Source organism: Camelus bactrianus, chromosome 2 (assembly GCF_048773025.1).
Source record: "Camelus bactrianus isolate YW-2024 breed Bactrian camel chromosome 2, ASM4877302v1, whole genome shotgun sequence".
NCBI classification, from domain to species: domain Eukaryota; kingdom Metazoa; phylum Chordata; class Mammalia; order Artiodactyla; family Camelidae; genus Camelus; species Camelus bactrianus.
In genome coordinates, this window is record NC_133540.1 from 133,341,227 (window position 1) to 133,362,763 (window position 21,537).

General features: G+C 55.2%; 1 protein-coding gene across 5 annotated transcripts in view; it reads right to left on the minus strand.

Moving 5' to 3' along the window:
- Positions 1-1,893: 1,893 nt before the first annotated feature.
- AFAP1 (actin filament associated protein 1) overlaps positions 1,894-21,537 on the minus strand; it is a 135,466-nt gene continuing 115,822 nt past the window's right edge. For 3 of the 5 annotated variants that reach the window (XM_074350853.1, XM_074350872.1, XM_074350878.1), the window contains 6 exons: positions 19,813-20,079; positions 17,313-17,427; positions 14,246-14,410; positions 12,433-12,623; positions 9,221-9,385; positions 1,894-6,269 (listed from right to left, as the gene is read on the minus strand). In XM_074350853.1, the coding sequence (XP_074206954.1) occupies positions 6,243-6,269; positions 9,221-9,385; positions 12,433-12,623; positions 14,246-14,410; positions 17,313-17,427; positions 19,813-20,079 (930 nt within the window). In that variant the 3' untranslated portion in view covers positions 1,894-6,242. The remainder of the gene's footprint in view (positions 6,270-9,220; positions 9,386-12,432; positions 12,624-14,245; positions 14,411-17,312; positions 17,428-19,812; positions 20,080-21,537) is intronic. The other 2 variants (XM_074350862.1, XM_074350869.1) reach the window with 2 other exon arrangements.

Below are 21,537 nucleotides of genomic sequence, written 5' to 3' on the forward strand. Positions count from 1 at the left end.
GGCCAGCCTCCCCGAGGACGGAAGTGGTCAGCTCTCGGCTCTGCACTGGCCCGGGGGAGGGGGGTGCGGTTCCAGGAGAGACCAGCCCGCTCGGCGTCCAGGACCAGCTGGGATTAGCCCCTCAGTCCAGGAGACCAGTACACTGGACCCACTTCACCGGGCCCTTGTTCCTGCTATGTTTCCTACACCGTTTCTTGACTAATTGGTCCTGTCACATGAAAAGATGGCCATTTTTAACAGCATCATAAAATTGATGAAGTTTCCATCGTAAAATTTCTGGGCCGCAGACATCGGCTCATGTTTTCCCTGCCTCCCATTGATGAGCTGGCTCCTGATTTATGCCGGGGAAGGTTTGTGTTGCCTGCTCCCAGAATTACAGCTCACGTGATGGAGACCCGAGTCGTCCCCGTGGTTTTAAGAAGCAAAGCCAAGAGCCCCGGTGTCGTTTTGCTAAGTTTTATAAGAAATTAACGAGGCGCTACCTTTCCATCCGACAGCCCACCAGGACGTGACTCGTGTTTAGGGCTGGAGGAGCATCAGTTGAAAGCAGGTTTAATAAAGCCTAACCGGGCCCCTCGGGGAGACGAGTGACCCTCCACCGGACAGAGTGGTGGGCAGGAGGGCTGCCTCGTGGTTTCTCGAAGGGCGCCGACAGCACATGGATGATTTTCCTGTCACCAAAGGCAGCCTGGAGAACGGACCTCGCCTCCCCCTCCAGGACGGGGGCCTCATTCTGACAAGGGAAGTGTCCCTAGTTACTTCGGACGGACCAGCCAACGCCCACCCCATGCCCCAGGCAGAGGATGATGAGGGGCACGGAGGCACGGCAGGGTCACCTGGTCCTCCAGCTCTGAAAGGTGGGTCTAGCTGGGTCGTTTGTCACCTGGGCATCCCCGGGTCATACACACAGGCCACGCCTCCCACCATCAGACATGCCTCTCCTGCCTGTGGACCCAGGTGTCCTGCAGGCTGTGCTCCGGCCAGGCCCGAGCTCACGACCTCACCCTCGCCGCTCTGACCAAGCTGTGGCCACCCCGTGTGTTACATCAGGTGACAGTGGGGACGGCCCCTGGGCTCCTCTGTCCGACCTGTGTCTGCACTGGCCCTTGGGTGGGCGTGCACACCCCCAGGGACATTTCTGCCCCTGGTACCAGCCGAGCGCAGCTGCACAGGCCTGCCTGGGCCTCCACTCTGACCCCTCTTGTCCCACTGGCAGTGGTCTTTCTAAAACCAGAAATCTGCCATCCCCCCAACACAGGGAGCCCTGGGCGCACTCCACAGTCTCCCCTCTGCCCAACCGGAGGCCTCGGTCTGACTCCAGCCCGCTCCTCCGGACTCGCCTTCCACCTTACCCCCAGCCCCAGCCCCTGGCCCAGGTACCAGCTGCTCAGCTGCTCAGCTGCCCCTCTGCCCGGGGGCTGGGCTCTCACCCTCTGCTCCTGCCGGGCCTCCCTCGCCTCTCTTCCTGCTGAACTCCTATTTAAGCGCCACGACCTAGCTCAAATGCCCACCCCGCAAACCCTGCCAACTGCCCCGAAGGCAGCTGTCTCCAGTGGTTCGGGAACTCTCCATGAGCCCTGCACTGGGAGTGACCTGTTTACACGTGACCTGTTTACTCCTTGGCTGGAGTGAGCACCCTGAGGGCAGTCACACCCGTTCGGGCCCCGGGCCCCCAGGCGCAAAGCCGGCACTCCGCAGGGGCCAGCGTTCCTGGATGTGACTGGTCAGGCCTGGGGACTAAAAGCCATTTTTTAAAAACACTGCTTCTTTTGGGAAAGAGGATTCTCGCCCAAGACACAAAGCGCGGGCCCCACCCCGAGCCTAACACCCCCTCCATTTAGGGGGAAGGCCCTCCCTGTCCGCCCAGGAGCCAAGCTGGTCAAGACACGGAGGCCGGGTGGGAAGAGCGGAGTTTATTAGTTACACACGTCGAGGCACGCCGCGGGGCGCCGGTCGGGCTACAGCGTGTGAAACTGTAGAAAACTCCTGTCGTAAAGCAGAAAGTTCAGGTGAGGCTACTACAGATCGGGCAAATGGGCTGAGAACGAGTATTTCCAATGCAAGTTTCTTCTGATAAATTTTTTTACTTTATGAATTAAATACATTGAGAAACACAGTGAAAAATATATTTACAGTTATTTAAAATGGGCACTGCCAACATATTTAATTAAAAAATCTTTCCTGTTTCTTGCTTGTTTCTTTCAAAGAGAATTTTTAAATACGACTTTTGTTTTTAAAAAATACAATAAGGAAATAATTACATTCTTAATATGAAAACATTTTACAACTTAGAGCCATGGTCAATTGGTGCTGAGTACCTGTAATTTAAAAGCTGATGTTGAAATTTAAAGGTAATGTTCCCTTTCTCATTAGAAAATCAAAGAGTATCTTATTAAAAACACCTTTGGTCCCTAAGAATGAGGGTCTTGATGATCCCACCTGGAAAACTTCTTCCATGGCAACAACTGGAAACGCCTGGTGACACTTGTAACAACACCGTGAAGTTAAGCTTTCCTGGAAGAACGCAACTGGAAATATTTCACAAAAGATGGCAAAAAGGACGCGCGTGAGGCCGACAGTTCTCTGGGCGGGACGCTTTCCCACCTTGAGAAATGACAGGCTGCCCGCTGCGGCCGGGGCGGAGGCGGGCGGTGCTGCGCCGCGGTGCGAGGCATGAGAGTGTTACTTCACCAGCTGGAGTTTATTTCACAGTATCAACGCGGCCCGGCGTGGGGAGAAGACAGTACTGGCGACAACAAAACCCCCTCTTTAAAACCAGGCCAGGAGCGGAGATTATTGTTCTCATTAAACAATTATTTTAGGGAAGAAAAAGAGGAAGGCAACAGTTTAACATGTAAGTGTTGCCGTGACCGTTTTATGAGCCGAGGAGGGCGCTGCCTGCTGCACCCGCAGGGCAGCCCCCGCCGCCGGCGGTGCAGGGACGGGCAGGGGTGCAGACGCGGCGTCCACACCACCTCCCTGGCGGGAGAGGCCCCGCCCCAGCGCGCCGCCCCTGTGCCCAGCCTGGGAAGGTTCCTGACAGACGGGACGAGGTGAATAAACAGAACAGCGCCTGGTGAACTAGGTCTGTGGGCAAAATTCACATGTCCTTCCCAACAGTGTGCTGACAGGTGTTCTGGAAAGATGGGACCACAGCAAATGAGCTTCCCCAAAACCCTACGCCCACCCCAGCTTCAAAGCTGCCCCCTGGACACCTGTACCTAAATTGCAAATTGTTGCCACGATTAACAAGAATCTAAAACTCCTTCCTTGGGGAGTGGGGGGCCTTCAGGGCCCAGGACACACACTTTTTGAGACAGACTGTCCGAAAGGCAGAACAACTGCAGCCTATCAGAGTGATCCTGGGTGCCTAGAAACAGCTCAAACCTACTCACGGATGCGCGAGAGGAGGGAGGTGGATGTCAGGCTGGACCGCACCAAGGTGTCTGAACCGAAGGGACAAGACTGCTTTTGCACGTGTGGTCCCCGAAGCGCTCGGGAAAGCATCTGGGACCACCGCAGACCCTCCCTGCACCCCCTCCGAGGGCCATCCTGAGGCTGGGGGAGTGGGCAGGGTGCTGCTGGCTCCCTGGACACCCACAGTCGGGCCCGCCTGACCCTCCTTGGGCGGACTCCACCTGGCCCACATCAGGGGTGACAGGGCACCCTCAGACCATCACTATTTCTGTCAGGAGCGGATGACAGCTCTTGAGGAATCTGACTTCTCCCAGCGGAATGGGACCTGCACCCCAGGAGCGAGGGCCTAGGTCGGGCTGCCCCCCCCCCCGACCCTGCCCTGAGCCTGGCCGTCACAGCTGTCTCATGGCCGCCCGTGTCCCTGGGGCGTGTTTTGGGAGGGTAACGAGGTCCCTGTCAGAGTTCTGACCAGGTGTCCACGGTGCGTCTAACAGGCACAGACATAAATTAAAACTATACTTGTTGAACATATACAAATAAATAACTTATTTTGAAGCAAATGCTTTAAACTGACTTTCTTATCAAATGTAAAAACATCAAGAGGAAACATGGTATCAAAGGAGCCGGGCGTTGGCGGCCTCGCCTTCCACGGGGAGGACGCAGCGGGGTTGAACGCACCATCCTCTTTAAAAGGCTTATGGTTATGAAAGTCAATTTAAAAAGCTGTTTTTTAAAAACACAAACTATGTATGCCAGGTGTCTGAAGAGCAGGGTCCAAACCTTGGCTCTGGCACCAATGGTGTGACCCATGGAGATGGTGGAGGTGACCTCTGCTAATGGTCCACCTGCCAGTGACCGCCCACCTGTGCTGGGCTCAGCTCATGAACACACAATGCTCACATCTTCCCTTCTTAATAACCGTCGAAATCTGGCCCTCGTCTGGGGCAGAGTTGGCTGCCAATCAGGACAGCCGCAGAGGTTTAACTGGAGACTATTAATTTGACCGGAAGGCAGCAAGAAGCTATGGAAGGTCAAACATTTTCCCTTTACGGAAAATTAGCTTCATATGATGCCAAGTGGTCCAGCTTCCTGCGCTGATGGACGAACAGGAGTGCCGGGAAGATGGCCCTGGGCTTGGGGAGGCCCCTCCCTCCCCACTTCCTACCTGGATTAACTGGGGACGGCGGGGGAGGGGCAACTGTGTACGTGCTGGTGAGGTGCCCTCCACCTGCCACACAAACCGCGGAGGGCGGGGAAGGGTGAGGGCGCCAGCTGACGGCCTACGAGCTGGAGATGCACCAGGCAGACGGCTCTGAGACCCATCCAAGTGTCCGGTGGACTCGGCGGACGCGCGCGCCCTGCTGGAGGGCCTCCCTTGGCAGTGAGCCTGCTCCCCTGCTCTGCTCAGTGAAACCAAACAGCCCGAGCAAGACCTCAGGGCTGTGCCAACCCCAGCCCGGACCAGCAAGGCCGGCGGGAGACATGGCCGCCCCGGGATGCGCTCGTGGGCACGTCTGGGGGGGAAACGCAGGCAGGCGGCTTTCTGGCCTCCTGTTCCCTTATCGGGTGAGACACATCCCAAGCAGTAAGCGGCAGGCCTGCAGCCCCTGCGGGGAGAGCCGGCCTGTCTCCTTGTGTGACTTGGGGTGCGGAGGGCTCAGGGGAACTCGGGTCTCTGCGGCAGGGGGTCCCCCTCCCACAAGGAGGGCTCCCGAGAGGCCCCCGTCTGACCAAGGGGGGCTGGCCTGGTTCTCAGACCAGATCTAGCTCTACCCGTGGGCCTGGCCGCCCTTCACGCCTTCCTGACTGACCGCTCCCAGAAACACCCCTCTGGGGGCAAACATGGAAACCACGGGGCCCCACCTGGACGGCCACGCCCCAAGGCAGGACGTAAACCGAGTGTTTACTTCTCTCAAGGGCCCTCTTCTGTCCTAAGTTGTACAGTTTCCAGAACCCGCCGCCTTTCAAAGCACTGACGCGCCCACCAGGAACGAGTGTGAGCGTTGCCCGAGGTCGCCCAGTTCTCTGAGGGTGGCCTGCTGGCTCGGGGTGGGTAGAAAGGGCTCCGGTGTCGGGAAAAGTGGGAAAGGACACACATTCATGCAGTGTCAGAACACTCTGCTGCCTCTCAAAAGCAGGACAAATAATTAACAAAACAGGACAGAGAATCTCGGCAAAGCCCTTGGAGCTGAGTGTGACACGCAGCGAGGAGAGAGTTTCAAAGTTTAAAACCAGTGGCAGCTTTTCATGTCCTGGTGACAAAAGCATCTGTCCAGAAAGTTAAAAAAAAAAAAAGGTAAAAAACGCTTCACAGCACAATTGTGTCACGCCTTTACCCCAGTGACAGTGACAGGGCCCGGCGTGCGGGGCGGGGGCGCCGCGCCTCGGGGAAGGCGTGCTGCTGGCGCCGCGGCTGCAAGCCAGGGTCCTCCTGCGGGAGCACGGGCCGCCGGCCGCACCACACCCAGGCCGGGCGGCGCGGGGCGCGCGGGCCAGGCCGTCCGCGCCGTCCACCGGCCGCCGCTCGCCGTCGGCCCGGGCTGGGCTGAAGCTGGTCCAAGCGCCCACCTGACTGGGGAGAGGGAAGCGGCTTCTCCACCGGCCACGGACGGCTTCTCCATCCGTCCCTCTTTGTCTTTTAACAAATGAAGTTGGAAGCCAAAGCGTTACAAGTAAATCTCTTTAAGGGGAACCATTGGACAGTAGAGAGGAGACACGTGAGCGGGTCTGGGTCCCGGCCCCAGGCGTCCTTCCGCTGCTGGAGCCTCCGGCGCTCCCCGGGTCACTGGAGGGGCGACGCCACGGGAGCCGGAGCGTCCGCGTCTCTACGTGCCGTTCTTCAGCTCCCACTCCTGCCAGGCGGGGCGAGAGGAAGGGTCAAGATAAGACAGCGCAGACACCCCTCCAGCGCTCGCGCCCTGGAAAGTGAGGCTGGGTGGCGCCGAGGTTCCTGAACCCAAATCACAGAAGGAGAATCACCATACGGCCCATAAATGAGACCAGCCCGAGGCCCACCAAGGGCTCTGGGCAGATCCACAGGGACATGTGCATGGCATGGTGGTCCCCACGGGGGCCTGGCACCAGGCAGGGCCTTTCCTCCACTGCCCTGGGGGCAGCGCGCGTTGCGGTGCTGGTCTGAGACACCTGCCCGACTCCTGCTGTGTTGAGGGGTCATTAACTGGGCCGAGAGTACACTGCACACCTTCTCATTTTCATGTATTGTATAAATTTAGGAATTTCTCACCTTTTATAGAATTAAAGTTCAAGCTTAATTAAGGATTCAAAGCCTGGCATTAGCAAACGTGGCAGAAACAAAACACAAACTGAGCCGCCCTCCACCTCGGGAAAACCAGGCATGAGCACCCGCAGATTCTGCGAGGGCGAAGATGACCTGGGGTCCCGCCTTCCTCCCGCCCTCCCCTCCTGGCTCCCAGAGAGGACGCTGGGCGCCGCACACAGAGGAGGCGCTCAGGGACGCCGGGCCCAGCACTCCAGGGCAGCTCTCTGCACAGCTCGCCAGCCTCTGACAGGGTGGTGCAGACTCAGACAGGTGGTGTGTGTGTAAGTGTGTGTCACCTACAGACACTGACAATGTCACCCACACCCACTGATGTGTGCAATCACAGGACCAAGCATGGGTCGCCCTGGCCATGAAGCAGAGAGCTCCGAGGACCCGCCCAAGTGGGAGGCCAAGGTGGGTGTTTGTGCCTGGGGCAGCGCAGCCCTGGGGCCCTGGACAAGGGGCACATGGGGTGGTTCTGAAAGCACCGCAGCCACCCCACTCGGGCCTCCGGAACACCCCTCGCTTGGCACCAGGACTTCCCAGGCTGAGGGAGAATGCTGGGCCTGGAGCCCGACATCCTGGTCACTTCAGCCCCCTTCCCGTGGGGACAGCCGACTTGACTTTGAAGAGCGCGCTCTCCCATACTCAGAGCACTCCCTGCCAGGAACTGGAAGTTGTTTTAGGAATACTGCCTGGGATAACACTTCCCGAGCCCAGAATGAGTCAGACGCTTCGGCCCTCAGGAAAAGGCCGGGGTGGGAGAGGAGACCACATGTACCCCGCGCCTCCAAGTGTACTGATGCTCCCAGAGTCAGAAGGCCACGCCCCCACCCCTCCTCCAGCCGTGGGGCCCTGGCACTACTCTTCAGGAGTCCTGGGCCAGCCGCGCCCAATCCCATTCCTTTAGTGAGGCTGAGGGCAAGGCTCCTGACTACTTCCACGGTGCTTTCTGGACCAGCTAGCAGGGGTAGCTATTTCCCTCTGTGAGTGTGGGCCGGTCTGAGCAGCCAGCTGTGCATCTGAATCAGCCACAACCATACATCTGACATTCATCACACAAACGGGGCTGAAACTGCAGAGAACTGAGCCTCCGAAGGTGAGGGCAGCCCCCCCACCCAGGAAATGGGGCCATTCAGAGGCTGGAGTTACAGAACTGTAAACCGATTTCTTTGTCAGTAGGGAAACCAATTAAATGAAATATTTTTTACTGTATTTCCCTTTTTCAAATAATTAGGGGGAATTTATTGGACAGCTCAATTCTAAAAATCTCTCAGGCTAAACATATTCCTTTGCAAATGAACATAACAGTTACAAACTGAGAACACTTGATGGATGCTGAGGAAAGTAACAAATGATGCACAGGATTCTTCTTTTCCCCACATCTGCCGGCACACACAGGCTCAGCCAAGTGCATTTACCGAGAAGGACAGATACGCTAGGGACCATCGTCAGGGACCCTCCCCTGAACGCACCAGGGTGTAGCCAGTGGTCAACACACACTTTCTTGTTTAACACCAGATCTACCTTTCAGAAAATAATATATTTCTAGACAATTTAGAATGGGTTCCAAAGCTGCTGAAGAACAAAGGTAATGACAGCAACCAGAGGCCACTGGAGACAGGGAAGGGAGGACGTCTGGCCTCGTTCATCAGAACAAATTAAATTCCTTTGGATGATTTAGTGTAATTGTACCAGGTATGACTTTTCATACGATACACTTTCAGTTATGCCATCAAGAACTGTTTCCTTTGATAAATGACAGCTTTTCAAATTTTCTGAGATTTTTAAGTTTAGTATCAAAGTATTAGTGGCTAATCCCATCAGAAGACTGGAAGATACTGCCAGGGGGGCCTCCTCAGGCCCCAGTTTACAAGGCTGAGGGTGGGGAGGGAGAAGAGGAGTTGGAGAGAGTTTATGCCTGGACTTTCCATTCTTTGAAAGACCCCAGCAGCCACTGGGTCCAGTCTCTCCTCTACCAATGAGAAAACAGGTCAGGAGAAGCCAGGAGGCCTGCGGGACCAGAGAGAGAACCAGAGTGGCTGGGTTTCCTGACAGCAGGTGGTAAAGGCCTTGAGGCAAGGTTCTGGTCTTTTCTGCCTTTGAGAAGGAGGATTCCTGATGAGGGGTCTGATTTAGGAAGGAATGGCATCTAATACAGAAGCTGTAGAACTGAAACAGGAAGCCTGACGTAGCTCCTTCACTCCCTACAAGAGTCTGGAGCTGAAGTGCCCCCACCCCGTGAGCCTGTGTCAGAGCAGGTGCTCCCCCACAAGCCCGGGATGCCTGCTCCCCCATCAGAGCTAATGTCCCCCCCACAGCCCCGGGATGCCTGCTCCCCCATCAGAGCTAATGTCCCCCCCACAGCCCCGGGATGCCTGCTCCCCCATCAGAGCTAATGTCCCCCCTACAGCCCCGGGGTGCCTGCTCCCCATCAGAGCTGATGTCCCCCCCACACCCCCGGGATGCCTGGTCCCCCATTAGTGCCCATGCTCCCCCCAGGCAGGAGGGGAGAGAGCTCACCTTGGCCTTCCGAAGCACGTGTCCCCGGCAGGGGGAGCCGCCGGCGGCCGGCTGGCTCTTCTTCAGGACAGCTGCACTGTTCACAGGCACCGGGCCCTCAGCGTCGCTGGTTTCACAGCTGGACATGGGCGAGTTCTCCAGAGCCCGATGCCGGAACACTGGAGACTGTTAAGAAAAGACACTGAGTAAGGTATGGTTTCCAGGCCATCAGTATTTTCCACTAGGAAAATGGTTTATTTTAAAGAAAAAAAATGGGTTTGGAAATAGGCAAAAATGCTAACAGCAGTAATAAGGACACCTCGTAGTGTCAATTCTAAAAGCAGTGTTAAAACCTCCATCTTACAGGTGGAAAGACTGAGGCTGGGCGGGGGTCGTGGCTGGGAAGGGAGGGGAAGGAGGGGCTCCAGTCCAGCCTTCTGTGTCCAGCGTGGGCCTCCCCGCCTCCAGTGTGAGCACCTGCACTGAGCTGTCTGACTTCAGAGAGCTCGAACACCTGCAGACCCAGCAGCAAAGCCGCAGTGCCCGAGGCGGGCTCCGGGACCCAGGACGCGGGCTCCGGGACCCAGGACGCGGGCGGGGCTCACTGGGGCCAGCCACCCAATGCGGATTCACACAGTCAGAGGGTTTCCGACAGTTTACAGTACGGTTCATGCGGGTGGAAGGAAGACCTCAGATGGAGCAAACTGAATCTTCTGTGGCCAAGCCCCCCAACCTTGCTTCTTTCACAGGAGATTAAGAGTTGCTCTTTGGGGAAAAAAGCTGGGAATTTGCTGCACTTTCCTGAGTGACGTGTCCGAGGACAAACCTCTCCCTCCTCTTCCTGTGTAAAACGCAACTTCAGAAATACCCATTAGGTCACACAGCGTTGTCTTAGGAGAATAGTATTTCAATTACCACTCAAACCCACCCTGGGGGCTACAGACCGCAGATCCCAAGCAGCTGGCTTTCCCATCTTCTCCTTTACTGGGAAATGCTTTTAAAAGGCAGCGCTGGCAAGGAGGGAGTGGGGGATGGCACAGTTGGTAAAAAGGAGAGAATGAGACCATCCACCTCCAGGAGGGGCTGAGCTGGGCTCCAGGAGGGCAGCACGAGTCTCCTCTGGGCCTGTCTGTCTCACGAGCCGCTGGTCCAAGGATCCAAGGATGGGGAGGACACGGAACACAGCAGAGAGCTGCACGCTGGGCAGACAAGGGCAGCCAAGGCCTGGGAGAGGCCCTCGACACAGGAGTGTCCCCTGGTCTGAAAGCGGGAACTCTAACGAGCTGGTCCTGCACCCTCAGGAGGATGGGGCCACGGGAAGACGAGCTGACGAGGGGGGCCGCGGGGAGGCTCTGGAGAGGCAGGGAAAGCCCTGGAGAATGTGGGGTCACAGACACAGAAAGCAGCGAGCAGTGCCCGGAGACACCCAGACCCAGGGAGGTGGGGGCTGAGGCATGTGAACGAAAGCAGTTCAGGGAGCAGGCCGACCACAGCGGGGGAGAGCAGTGGGCACACTGGACACATGGCACACAGGACAGTGACCGCAGGGGATGTGGGGCTGAGGCAGAATCTTTTTAGGATGGAGCATCTTTCAATGCTTCGAGGAGGCAGGGGAGTTGCAGACACGGGAGAGAAGGTACGGTAGGAGAGAGTCAGATCCGGAGCCCAGAACCTCCACTCGGAGGGGATCCAAGGACGGCGATGCCCGCAGGTCCTCAGCTCTCTCCTGGGAAGTCAAGAGGCCACGGGGTCCACAGGCTTTCCTGCCTCCTGTCCACCTCTGACAAGGGTCACCAGGTGCCCCTGGGACAGATCCCTGCCCTGCATGGGCCAGCGCTCACTGCCCTGCTACCACTCTGGGTAGGACCGGCCTCCTTACGCCCTTGGTCCCCTGTTCTGTCGGATGCTGAGAAGCCTGCACCGTCCATCGGCCCCAGGACTCTGGTTCCCTCCGCCCTCTTGCCTGCTGTACCACCCCACACAGCACTTATCAGGACCTGATGCGAGTGTGTTATGTGAAGCATCTGTGGCGTTCACTGTTGTGCGCCTGGAACTGTTTCCAGTACACAGAAGGGGCACAGAGTGCACATACATAATTCACCGAATGAATATGTATATACAAGCTCATGAATACACAAATGAATGGACCGACACCTGCTTGGGCTCGGCCCTGTGCCCAGAGCTGTCTCACACTCGGTCCCACGCAGTAGGCAGTACCCTCACCCCCAGTCCACATATGGAACACTGAGGCCTAGAGAAGGGAGGTAACCTCTTCGCTCCCAGGGCCTGCTTTCCTAGCCACCCCACTCTGCTGTGCACAAGGGAACCTGGTCACATGGTTGGTGGTGTGGTGGTGGTGGTGGGAGCTCCCGCAGTGCGGCTGGAATTCACTCTGCCAAGCTAGGGGGAGACCATCCCCTGAAAGTGTCACTGGAGAGGGATGGGTGACCGGAGAAGGGAGAAGTTGTAAGATGGTCTCTGTGGGCAATGGGAGGACGAAGGGACCACTGCTGGGGGCGGTGAGGTGGGAGACAGGACCTCAGTGGTGCCACACGCCTATACACAGAACCTCTGCCCGGGTGTCCACCCCACGCTGTGGGAGGGGCCTCGGGGGCTTCAGCCGGGCTGGGCATCCTGCCAAGCGGTTGCTCGGGTGCTGGCCAGGCACGGGGAGGGGAGCAGCCGGGAGCAGGGCTGTGCTCTGAGGCAAGTCCCCTGGGCCTCCAGCTCCTCATCTGGGAACCAGAAGCCATCATGTCTGACTCACAAGGTAGCAAGGACTCGAGGGACAGCTTGTGAAAAGACAACAGCAAGTTCGCCAACGGGAGCGAGCGGCAGGTCACTGCAGGTGCTGACTTGTGTCCGCAAAGTGACTTCTGCTTGCCCCATTAGCTCCCGAGTTTACAGACCGTTTCACTCCGTCTCCCCTGCGCCTGGAGTAATTCTCAAGACACATGCAACATTTTATAAAAATTCGCTGCCTTTGATTAAGATTTCTACCTAACGAACTGGCAGCAAATTAGGACACGGTTCAGAAGAGAAAAAGAACTGTACTTACTACAATCAGACTTTGCAAAGGGGTGGAAAACAGACTCACCACCTTTAAAAAAGTTCAGTGGAAAAGACAGGAGAGTGTGACGTAGTGAAGCTGAGACACAGCTGAGCAGTGTCTGCAGGGGACACAGGAGCCACGTCTGCAGTGCCGAAGCTGCGGGGGCGAGCGGCAGACCCACCTGCGGACTGGACGTCCCTGACTTGGGCTCGATGGCCAGCCCCAGGGTGATCCCGCCGGCCAGGGCCTTCTTCAGGCTCTCCTTGACCTCGGTCAGCTCCAGCTCCAGGTTGACGCGCTCCGTCTCCTTCTGCTTACACTCCTCCTCCAGCTTCTTCAACTTGTCCTCCAGGATCACCTGTGTCTTCCTGCCTGAAATCCCAGAGAAACGCTGCTGCTGCACCCGAGGGCCACGGCCCCAGGATAACCGAGGACGGACACCTGGTGCCCCTAAAAGGAGCTTGGTACAGCTTGGTGGGGGGATTGAGCGCCCCTGACGAGGGTCCTTCCTACAAAACTCAAACCCAGCTGTGCCTGAAAGGGCAGGGTCCTTTCCTAAGCGCTCTCCTTTGCTGCAGCTCAGCTGGAAGAGTACGGACCAGGAAGCACAGGGCGTGGGTTCTCATGGATTCTAGGAGTTCGGGGTCTGGGCCTCAATGGCCTCATGTTAAAGTGAGGAACTTGAACTAGACGGCTTCCGAAGGGGCCGCGGACTTGACAGGGCTGTGTTTCTGAGCCCTCACTCTCCTGCTAGTCACTCTCGGGTGGTCTTACTCGCCCCCACGGTCAAAGTACAACCTGCACCTCCCCAGAACGGGGCACGCGCTCTTTACTTATTTTGTCTGAAATGAGTTACAGGGACACAGGAAGGCAGCGGTGCGCCCACTGGACAGGTGAGACGACTGACTCCTTGGGGTAACCGACGTGTGCATGGGGCCCTGGCCTGGTGCCTGGCAGCATGTGAGTCTCTTTTCTGAGGCCAAGAGCTGGGCTGAGCTTTCTGCATCTTCACTATCCTGCAAACTGGAAACAAGGGAAAGAAGAAACCCCACTCCGCCTCGCTGCCCTGAAGGTGCCTACCCACCGCTCTGACTCGGTGTCTGCCCACTCCTGGGCAGCCTCTCCTGCCCCTCCTGCAGTTTGACTCGGGCCAGCTCAGCCCACACCTAGCCTCCCATTCTTTAAACTCTGAAAGCACTTTCTTAAAAATCATCTGGGCACCAAGTCAGGAAAGGCTGGAACTGCTGACTGTGCGCCGACTCCTCACCGCACAGGAGGGAGCCGGGAGCCGCTGGGAAGCAGGTGCTTCCTCTTGGGACCATCCTGGTCTCTGCACCGGCACTCCCTCCTCCTTGCCCTCCAAGGCCCAAAACACTGAAAGCTACAGAGTCAGTCTTGCCCCAGGGTAAGACTCAGTCTTGCACTGAAACTTTGTCTAGTCAAGCAGCTCCCTAGCCCCTGCCAGCAAGAACAGACAGGCCTGACCCAGACACAGGGCCCCGGTCCTGACTGGGTGACTGTCTTTACCCTTTTCCTCTCAGAGGGTTGTCAGTCCCCTAACCTGACCTCTTCCCCTGGTTCCGTCCATGAGTCTGACACTACCGTGCTCTCACAGTTCCTTCTCAGGGAACCGAGGGCCCCTTCTGCCCATACAGAGACCTCCCACCTGGACTTCTGAATATTACCTGTCCTCCTGCTGAGAACCCCATCTTCCAGTGACCAGAAACTCCTGACCCCTAAGGCTCTTGTGTCAGACGATCTCTGCTGTCAGCTCCGGGGCCGACCCCGCCTCAGCCCGCAGTTGAGGGCCACCCTGGCCTCCGGCCTGTTCTGTTGTTGCACCTGCCCGGGGCTGACCAGCAATGCTTCCACAGTGCAAGAAGCACGGCATGGGGTGACTGAGTCTTAATGAGGCTCAGGCCCTGTGGGCAGAGCAGGATGAAACCTGCCTGGACTTGAACACAAGTTGGTGCGTGCCCCGCCCCGCCCCGTACCCGTGTTGACTTCGATGGCCGCCCTCAGGCCCTTCCTCTCCTTCCGGAGCTGGGCCAGCCTGTCCCGCAGGCCTTCCCTCCTCTTCAGCAGCTCCTCCTCCTTGGCCTGCAGCCGCTTGGCATCAGCTTCAACCCGGTTCTTGCCGTATTTGTACTGGTCAGCATCTTGCCCAAAAAAAAGCATCAATAGGAGATTAGGTTTAACCAAGTAGGCGACAGCCCGTTCGATCAGCCGACACAGTAACACAAGCCCGAAGCTGGCCGTTGTGCTGAACAGCCAGAAAGCGCACAGGGCAGGCTCGAGCTGAGCAGCGAAGTGACTGGTTCAGATTACCCAATACTCTTTGAAACAAATTTTAAAAATGAAAACAGAATCTGAGGAAATTCCCTTAATGCCTCCCTTGGAGGCACGCACCTTAGAATCTTCAGTAAGGTGGAGAGTGAAGATGCCAACCAGACTGGCCAAGGCTCACGAGTTCACAGCTCCTGGCCATCAGCCGCTCACCCCGATGACGACTTGAAGGCCTCGGGGACCTCCCGCTCCTCTGTGGGCTCACACCCCCAGCACCCGTGGTTGTTTATTCGCATGCCTGACTCCCTTGCTAGACTAGGAGCACTTCTGGGGTGACGCCGTGGAGGGCGGCATCACAGTTCGCAAGACAGGCAATGGACCCAAGACAGGGATTCCGGACAAACAATGAATTTCCCACAGCCCCAGCGTCACCCTCCATGGAGCAGGAGCAGTGAGGTCTGCTCTGTGGGCGTCAAAGAAACCAACTTGATGCATGACCCTAAAACCCATCTAACATGACCGTGTGATGCCTGGGCCGTGGTAGGCATAAGCTTAGATCTGTCAGGGATAACGGAGCCCCGAGAACCCTGTCCACTCAGACAATGGTGAGCCATTCCTAGCGTCTGTCCTAAATGCCCAATTCACCAATTCCCGCCAGGCAAACCATCGTGACTGCAATGAGAACCTCACTTACGAAGGCAGGCACACAGCCATCACTCCCCACTCAACCTCCCCCCTCACCGAAAACCGACCAACCCCACACAGTGAAATGAAAAGGCTCGCAGCGTAAGGCTGAGCAAACCAACAACCTGAGACTAAGGCGCTGCCCTAGTGGCTTGGCTAACCACACGTTTTACAAACAGAGCAAGCTCCAAACTCCACTTTTCCTCATCTGAGATGCTCCCGACAAACCTACATGCGGTAACCGACAGCCGTCCGCACCTTCTGGTCCGCGTGCAGTAAGCCACATCCAGTCTATAAAGCAACTGGCTCAACTCAGCAAAAACACAGAATGCAACTATTTTTCTCTTTTTTCTTCATTAGATGTCACCAAAGTTACTAAAAATTCCTACAGAAGGACTCAGATAATAAAGGAATGAATCATCTAGGAAATAAAATCAGCCCAGGTGCTGAGACGGACGCTACACGGAGCCCGAGCTTCCTGTTGAGTCAGGCCTCGCACGACAAAGCTCTGCAGGCCCGTTACTCCCTCCCCTACCTGCCCCTTTCCAAATGGACGACACTAAAATTCTAAGTGAATGTAAGTACACCCGACTGCATGAGGGAGATGAGATTTGCCAGAAAAGTAAGGTCGAAATAAGCTGCACGCAGCACAAATCAGGGTGATGAGGGTTTGGCCCCGCTGGCTGCTGGGAGGTGTGTTTGGGGAGGAGGGAGAGCAGGTGAGCGTCTGTGAAGAAGGCACACACTTCCCTGGGGCAGAAGCAGGGAGCACCGTCCAACAAGACTGGGGCCCGTCCACGGGAGAGGCTGAGGAAGAAGCCCTCTCCATCCGCCTCGTGTGCTCTCCGACTCCGAAATCCCATCACCGTGCAGACAGGAGGCTGGCACACTGGGCACGGTGCCGCCTGGTGTGCAGGCTGCTGCCTGGAGCCGCCAGCCTAGTCTTCGTAGGCAAGGGGCCGGCTCTACCAGCTGCACGGAGCCAGGCTCATAAGGTGTGGATGCGGCTTCCCCAGCGGTCACGTCAAACTCACATTCCCATCTACCTCCTATCTCTCACCCCAAGACCCCCTGAACTGGGGGGAGCCGGTGCCATGGCCTGTCCAGCCTGTCTGCGTGTGCGCCCCTTGGTGAGATGGAGCCTCCTCGAAGAGACTGCTCTCCCATCCTTGCAGCCAGCAAGGAGCAGAGAGCCAGGGTGAACAAGCCCCACCGGGGGGTGAGGAACAAAGGCGCATCTATCCAACACGAGCAAACACAACTGCACACAGATCGCAATATCACCCTGGCTTCCTGTAGCTGCAGATCAGGAGGGATGCTCTGGCGGGCTGCCTTGCACTCAAGTCTTGCTGCTTCTCTCCGCTCAGTCCGGACCCTGCCAGATCTGGAGTCTGAAAACCTGGTCCTCACTCTGGTTCTGCTACCTGCCGGCTGTGAGGCCTCAGAGAAGCCGTGTCACTTCTCTGAGATTATGTCTACATTGCAGATGGGGCGGATGATACTACCCTGGTCAGGTGGCCGTGGAGACTGCAGAGGAGGGTATAAGCTGCGGCTGAGCTGGCCGAAGACTAGAAGGCACTGCAGGGGCAGGATCTCCTCATAAACCCGTGTGTTTTCTCTTGCTCTGAGGTGTGTGTGTTACCCCGATTATTTTGATCACAGGAACCACAGCAGACACTCGTCTACGTCTTTAACATGTGGAAGCTGAGTTCAGAGAGTTTACATGACTCAACCCAAGTCACTGCCAGCAGCAGATCAGGGACACAAACCGAGGTGTCCTGACCCAAAGCTGTGAGCAGCCCTGCCACCTGCACCCACGACGACCTCATACTTGAATGTGCTTAACCACGCCTGCAGTTAACAGCCCAGCTCTGCTGATCTTTTTACGTACAACCGTCCTAAAAGCTGGGTTAAAAATCCTGGCCCTTCTTAATGCAGCAAACCAGGATGGGTGAGGCAGCACGTGGTTCCGTCTCTCCAGCGGGCCCCAACCCGGGCATCTCCGCCTGAGCAGCGGAGGGGATGGCCCCAGCCCCAGCTCTGCAAACAGCACCTCAAGCGAGAACGCAGGGCACCGAGAGACACACTTACTTGAAGGTGTCCGCTTCACGCCAGCGGCCGAATCGGCTTTTTTCTGCTGACTGCTCAGTGTCTTGCCTTTTCCTGGAACCCCGTTGGATGCCACGGGAGGCTTTTTACCCTTCAGCTGTCGAAATAAACATATGCGAAAATTGAAAACAGACAAAAACCTTGGGCTTTTTTGTAGTAAATGGTTTCAGTCTCTGACTCTTGAAGTAGAAACTATCACAGACAGAAAAAAATGTGGACAGCAGAAAACCAGTGTGGTTTCCCAGCACTGGACTGCTGACACCTCCCCAGAGCAGCTAAGGAGTAGAAGTTCTAGCACCGAGGCTCAGAGCGAGTGCGGGACACCTGGATGTCTTCGGTTGGGACGCACCAAAAGTTACCTTTTCCTACCGGGAGGTCAATTATGCCGATCAAGAAACTGGCACGGGCAGCGGGCAGCTGAGGGCATTCGGCTGAGATGACTGAAAGTCTGTTTCCAGAGACACACAGCTTTTATTTTGGTGGAAAGCTCTTTAGCGGAGCAGCAGGACTGAGCACTTAGGAGTCCAACTGCCAGGGGTTATGTTGCGTCCTAACTGGGTAAATAGCTGCCTTCCGAGTCACTGACAGGGGCTGAGGGAGGATGCACAGGCAGCAAAACACAGCGACAGCGTGGCCCAGGTGTTAACGAACCGCAGGGTTAAAAGATTCAGCAAGGCCCCCGCTTCTTTGCTGCAAGCCAACGGGTGCTGCATTTTGCTTAAGTGTGTGTGCGCCTCAGCTGGATGGCGGGAGCTGCCTGTGGACGTCCCAGCCGGGCCGCCCTGCTGTCCCCGCTGCTTCCTGCCGTGGGCCTGGGCTTGCGGAGCTTCAAATTCTGGCTCCATCACTTGGGAGACGCTGAGCAAATCACTAAAACTTCCTGAGCCTCTGTGGGCTCATTTAAAAATATAAGGATAATGGGGGGAAGGGTAGAGCTCAGTGGTCGAGCACGTGCTTAGCATGCACGAGGTCCTGAGTTCAATTCCCAGTACCTCCATGACATACATAAACACATCTCATTACCCTCCCCAAAAAACTCCAATAAAATAAAAAAAAAACTGTCATTAAATGAGTGAATCAGTGTAAAAGCACAAAGATACTGATGCCTCCCACAGGCTTCCTAAACAGGTTAAATGACACACCACACACCTAGAGCACACGTACTGTGGGTGTGCAGGACGTGTGAGCTCTCTCCATTAAATAGCAGGTCCCCAATTCAAATGGCCGAATGAGGACAGGAAAACTAAAGGTGCTATAATTCAACTTGCAAATGTGTGTCCTACTTAAAGCAAAACAAAAAAGAATGAAAAGCAAACACACATAAACCTTATATCAAATGATTCTGAACTAATCTGGGGACAATCCAAACATACAAGATAGCATATTTTGCCCCATAATTTTTACTGAAGGGAACTCTAATACCAATAAAAAGTCAAAAATACACCACCAGATATGCATTCACTTAGTAGGTGAACCGTGTGACCTACCAGACCTTTTACAGAAGGACTCATAAAAAAGCCAGGAGGCCGTGGCCCCCACGTCTGACGACACAGCTGCCTGGGCCCCTCAGACTCACTGAATCACAGTCTCCAACTGTTGTTAAAAATGAAAAACAAAAATCTTCCCATGTGATCGTGAAGAAAACTTCATTTGGAAGAGCTGCTATGAGCCATCACACCCTGAGATTCTAGGATCTTACTTGGCATTCATTACTTTCTTAAGATTACCCACCCCCCCAAAAAAAAATGGAGGGAAAAGAAAGTAATTTAAAACGTGACCATCTGCTTTATGTTGGTAGAGCACTCCTCCACATGGTGCTTAGATCTTCGTGCAAAGCACAAAAAAATTCCTAGGTTGAAATGCATGAAAACGCAGAATTAACACTTATACGGAGATGTTGCCACAGGCAGGAGGCGTGGGATGGACAGTAGTTCAAAATCAAGGTCATTTACCGTTCAACAAATCCTTACTGTCTGGCTGGCTGTAGGGAGTACACTTGAGTACTTACTCATTATGGAAAAACATCATGGTTCTCTGAATAACCCTATTTAAGGTGTAAAGACTGAAAAGCAGTTACCACGTGGAGTCCACCACTCCCCATTTACATGAAACAGAAACACAGGAAAGGAACTTGCAGCTCAAAAATCTTCTGAAAACTTGTCCTGTCCCTATCCTCTTTCAAATCTTTGCCTTTAATTGGCATAATTTATGAAATCCACTGGGGAATTTTCCAGGAATGGAAAGAGGGCCAGGCAAAGAAATACAGCACACAAACTGGGAACTAGCTAGGCATATTTAATCCGTTCCTGGGTGGCCAAACATTGATTGCATTTGAAATTCTATTCTAGTCGAAGAGGAAATCACACCCATCCTTGAGAAGTCTCACTGACCACAAGCTGGTGAATACACTGTCCTTGCAAAACCCTGCCGGAGGATCATGGCTTAAGGGGGTTCTAGAAGAAGACAGACTGGGGTGCCGTACCTGGGAGCTGAGCCCGAGAGATGCCCTCCCCAGAGAAGAGGTGTTAGTGACAGACGGGGAGGAGGGCAGGCTGCAGGAGGCAGGGTGTCTGTAATGGTTACGAGACAGGCCGTCAGCGGGCGGCCTAGAAGCCCTCCTGGCAGCAGGCGGGCAGCGCGCAAAGATTTTCGGGGACGGCAAGTTATCGTACAGGACCGCGGGATCGCAGGGCGCCTCTTCTCCCGGGCCTCCGCCACCGGGCGCAGGAAAGCCGCCGTCAGGTTCCCACTGCAACACACACAGCCTCGCCGTTAGTGCCGCGGCCGCAGAGTGCAAAGCGGGGCGAGATGTTGTTAGCAAGCACCCCGAAAGCACGTCCACGCTCCCCCCCCCCCAGCCGTTACCAATGAAACACACACACGAGCAGGTGGGCTGATTCAAAAGAAGGCTCTCCCTGCGGGGCTTAAGGAAAGGGTTATTTTTCTGTTCCCAGGGTCATCAGCTTATGATATTTTTGCTTTGTTCTGTTTTTTTTTTTTTTTAAAGTATCCAAAAAAAAGAAAAAAAGAAAGAAAGATTGGACATTTCTTTTTCCAAAGAACCGGATTTCAGAAGTCCTCCTAATCCAGAGGCAGAAGCAGTGTGGTGTCGGGAAAGGAAGGCTGGCTGGGGGCCCCGGAGACCCGGAGCTCTGGCTCCACGGAGAAGATGCGCTGAGATCCCAGCAAAGCGCTTTATTTTATTTCACAGTAATACTGACTCATATAATTCTTTCTCACAGGAATCTTATTAAGCTGGGGGAGCCGAAGCAAGAGGTCCCTGAGCTCAGGCTGCTTCTGGGCCGCCGGGAGGATGAGGGCTCGGGTCAGACCACCTGGGCCTGCCGTGCGCACATCGGGGCCTGAGGTCTGTGGGTGGCTGTCTGCCTGCCCTCGTGTGCCACACTCGGTGAGGCCGGAAGAAAGTGCAGTAACCGAAAAACAGTCTGTGAAAAGAAAGAAATCAAACCATCCTAGAAAACAGGATGTTTCAAAATATAGTGGCTATAATGGCATTGCGTGAGTGGAAAGTCTTTTTATGAAGGATTAAAATAGCTACAAGCCACTTTAGAACATGGACATTAAAGCATAAACTAAAACCCAAACTAACAACCACCGCCAGATTCTTTTAAGTTTTAAAGGTCTTTATAAATTGCTTTGCATTTTAAAAAAGAGAGAAAATATTAATTCATAGACTATACTTATTTTACTCTATTTTTATACCCTTCTTGCCGGGTTCCTTTCTGCCAGAATGTAATTGCAGCCTTTTGTTATAAAAATAGAAAAAGTTTAAACTTTCACAGCAGGCGTGTGTTAATTCCTTCGCCATCACTTCAGTGTGTCTACTTTTGTGATGCCGGGGACCCGTCTACAACCTAAAAATAATGGCACACGGAGGCAGGGAAACCTGGGTATGAGTGTTTCATAATGGCAACCCAGCATTATCTGTTTGCCCAGAGTTATTAAGGCGGTCAGTCCAACTAAAGAGTCATTTTCCTAAAATACTGAAGGATTAAGTCACTTGGAAGAAAACAGGAAGAAGCACGTGTGTGCCTGTCGGAGGTGGCTTTGGAGATTCCCTCTTACCCTGCTTCAGGTGCCGGGGGAATGCTGAGTGGGCGAGAGTTCCTGGAGCTGAAACACTGCTAAAACGTCAGGTGTTAGGTCAGAAGTATGAGATTTATAAAACCGAGATGTGAAGGCTCCC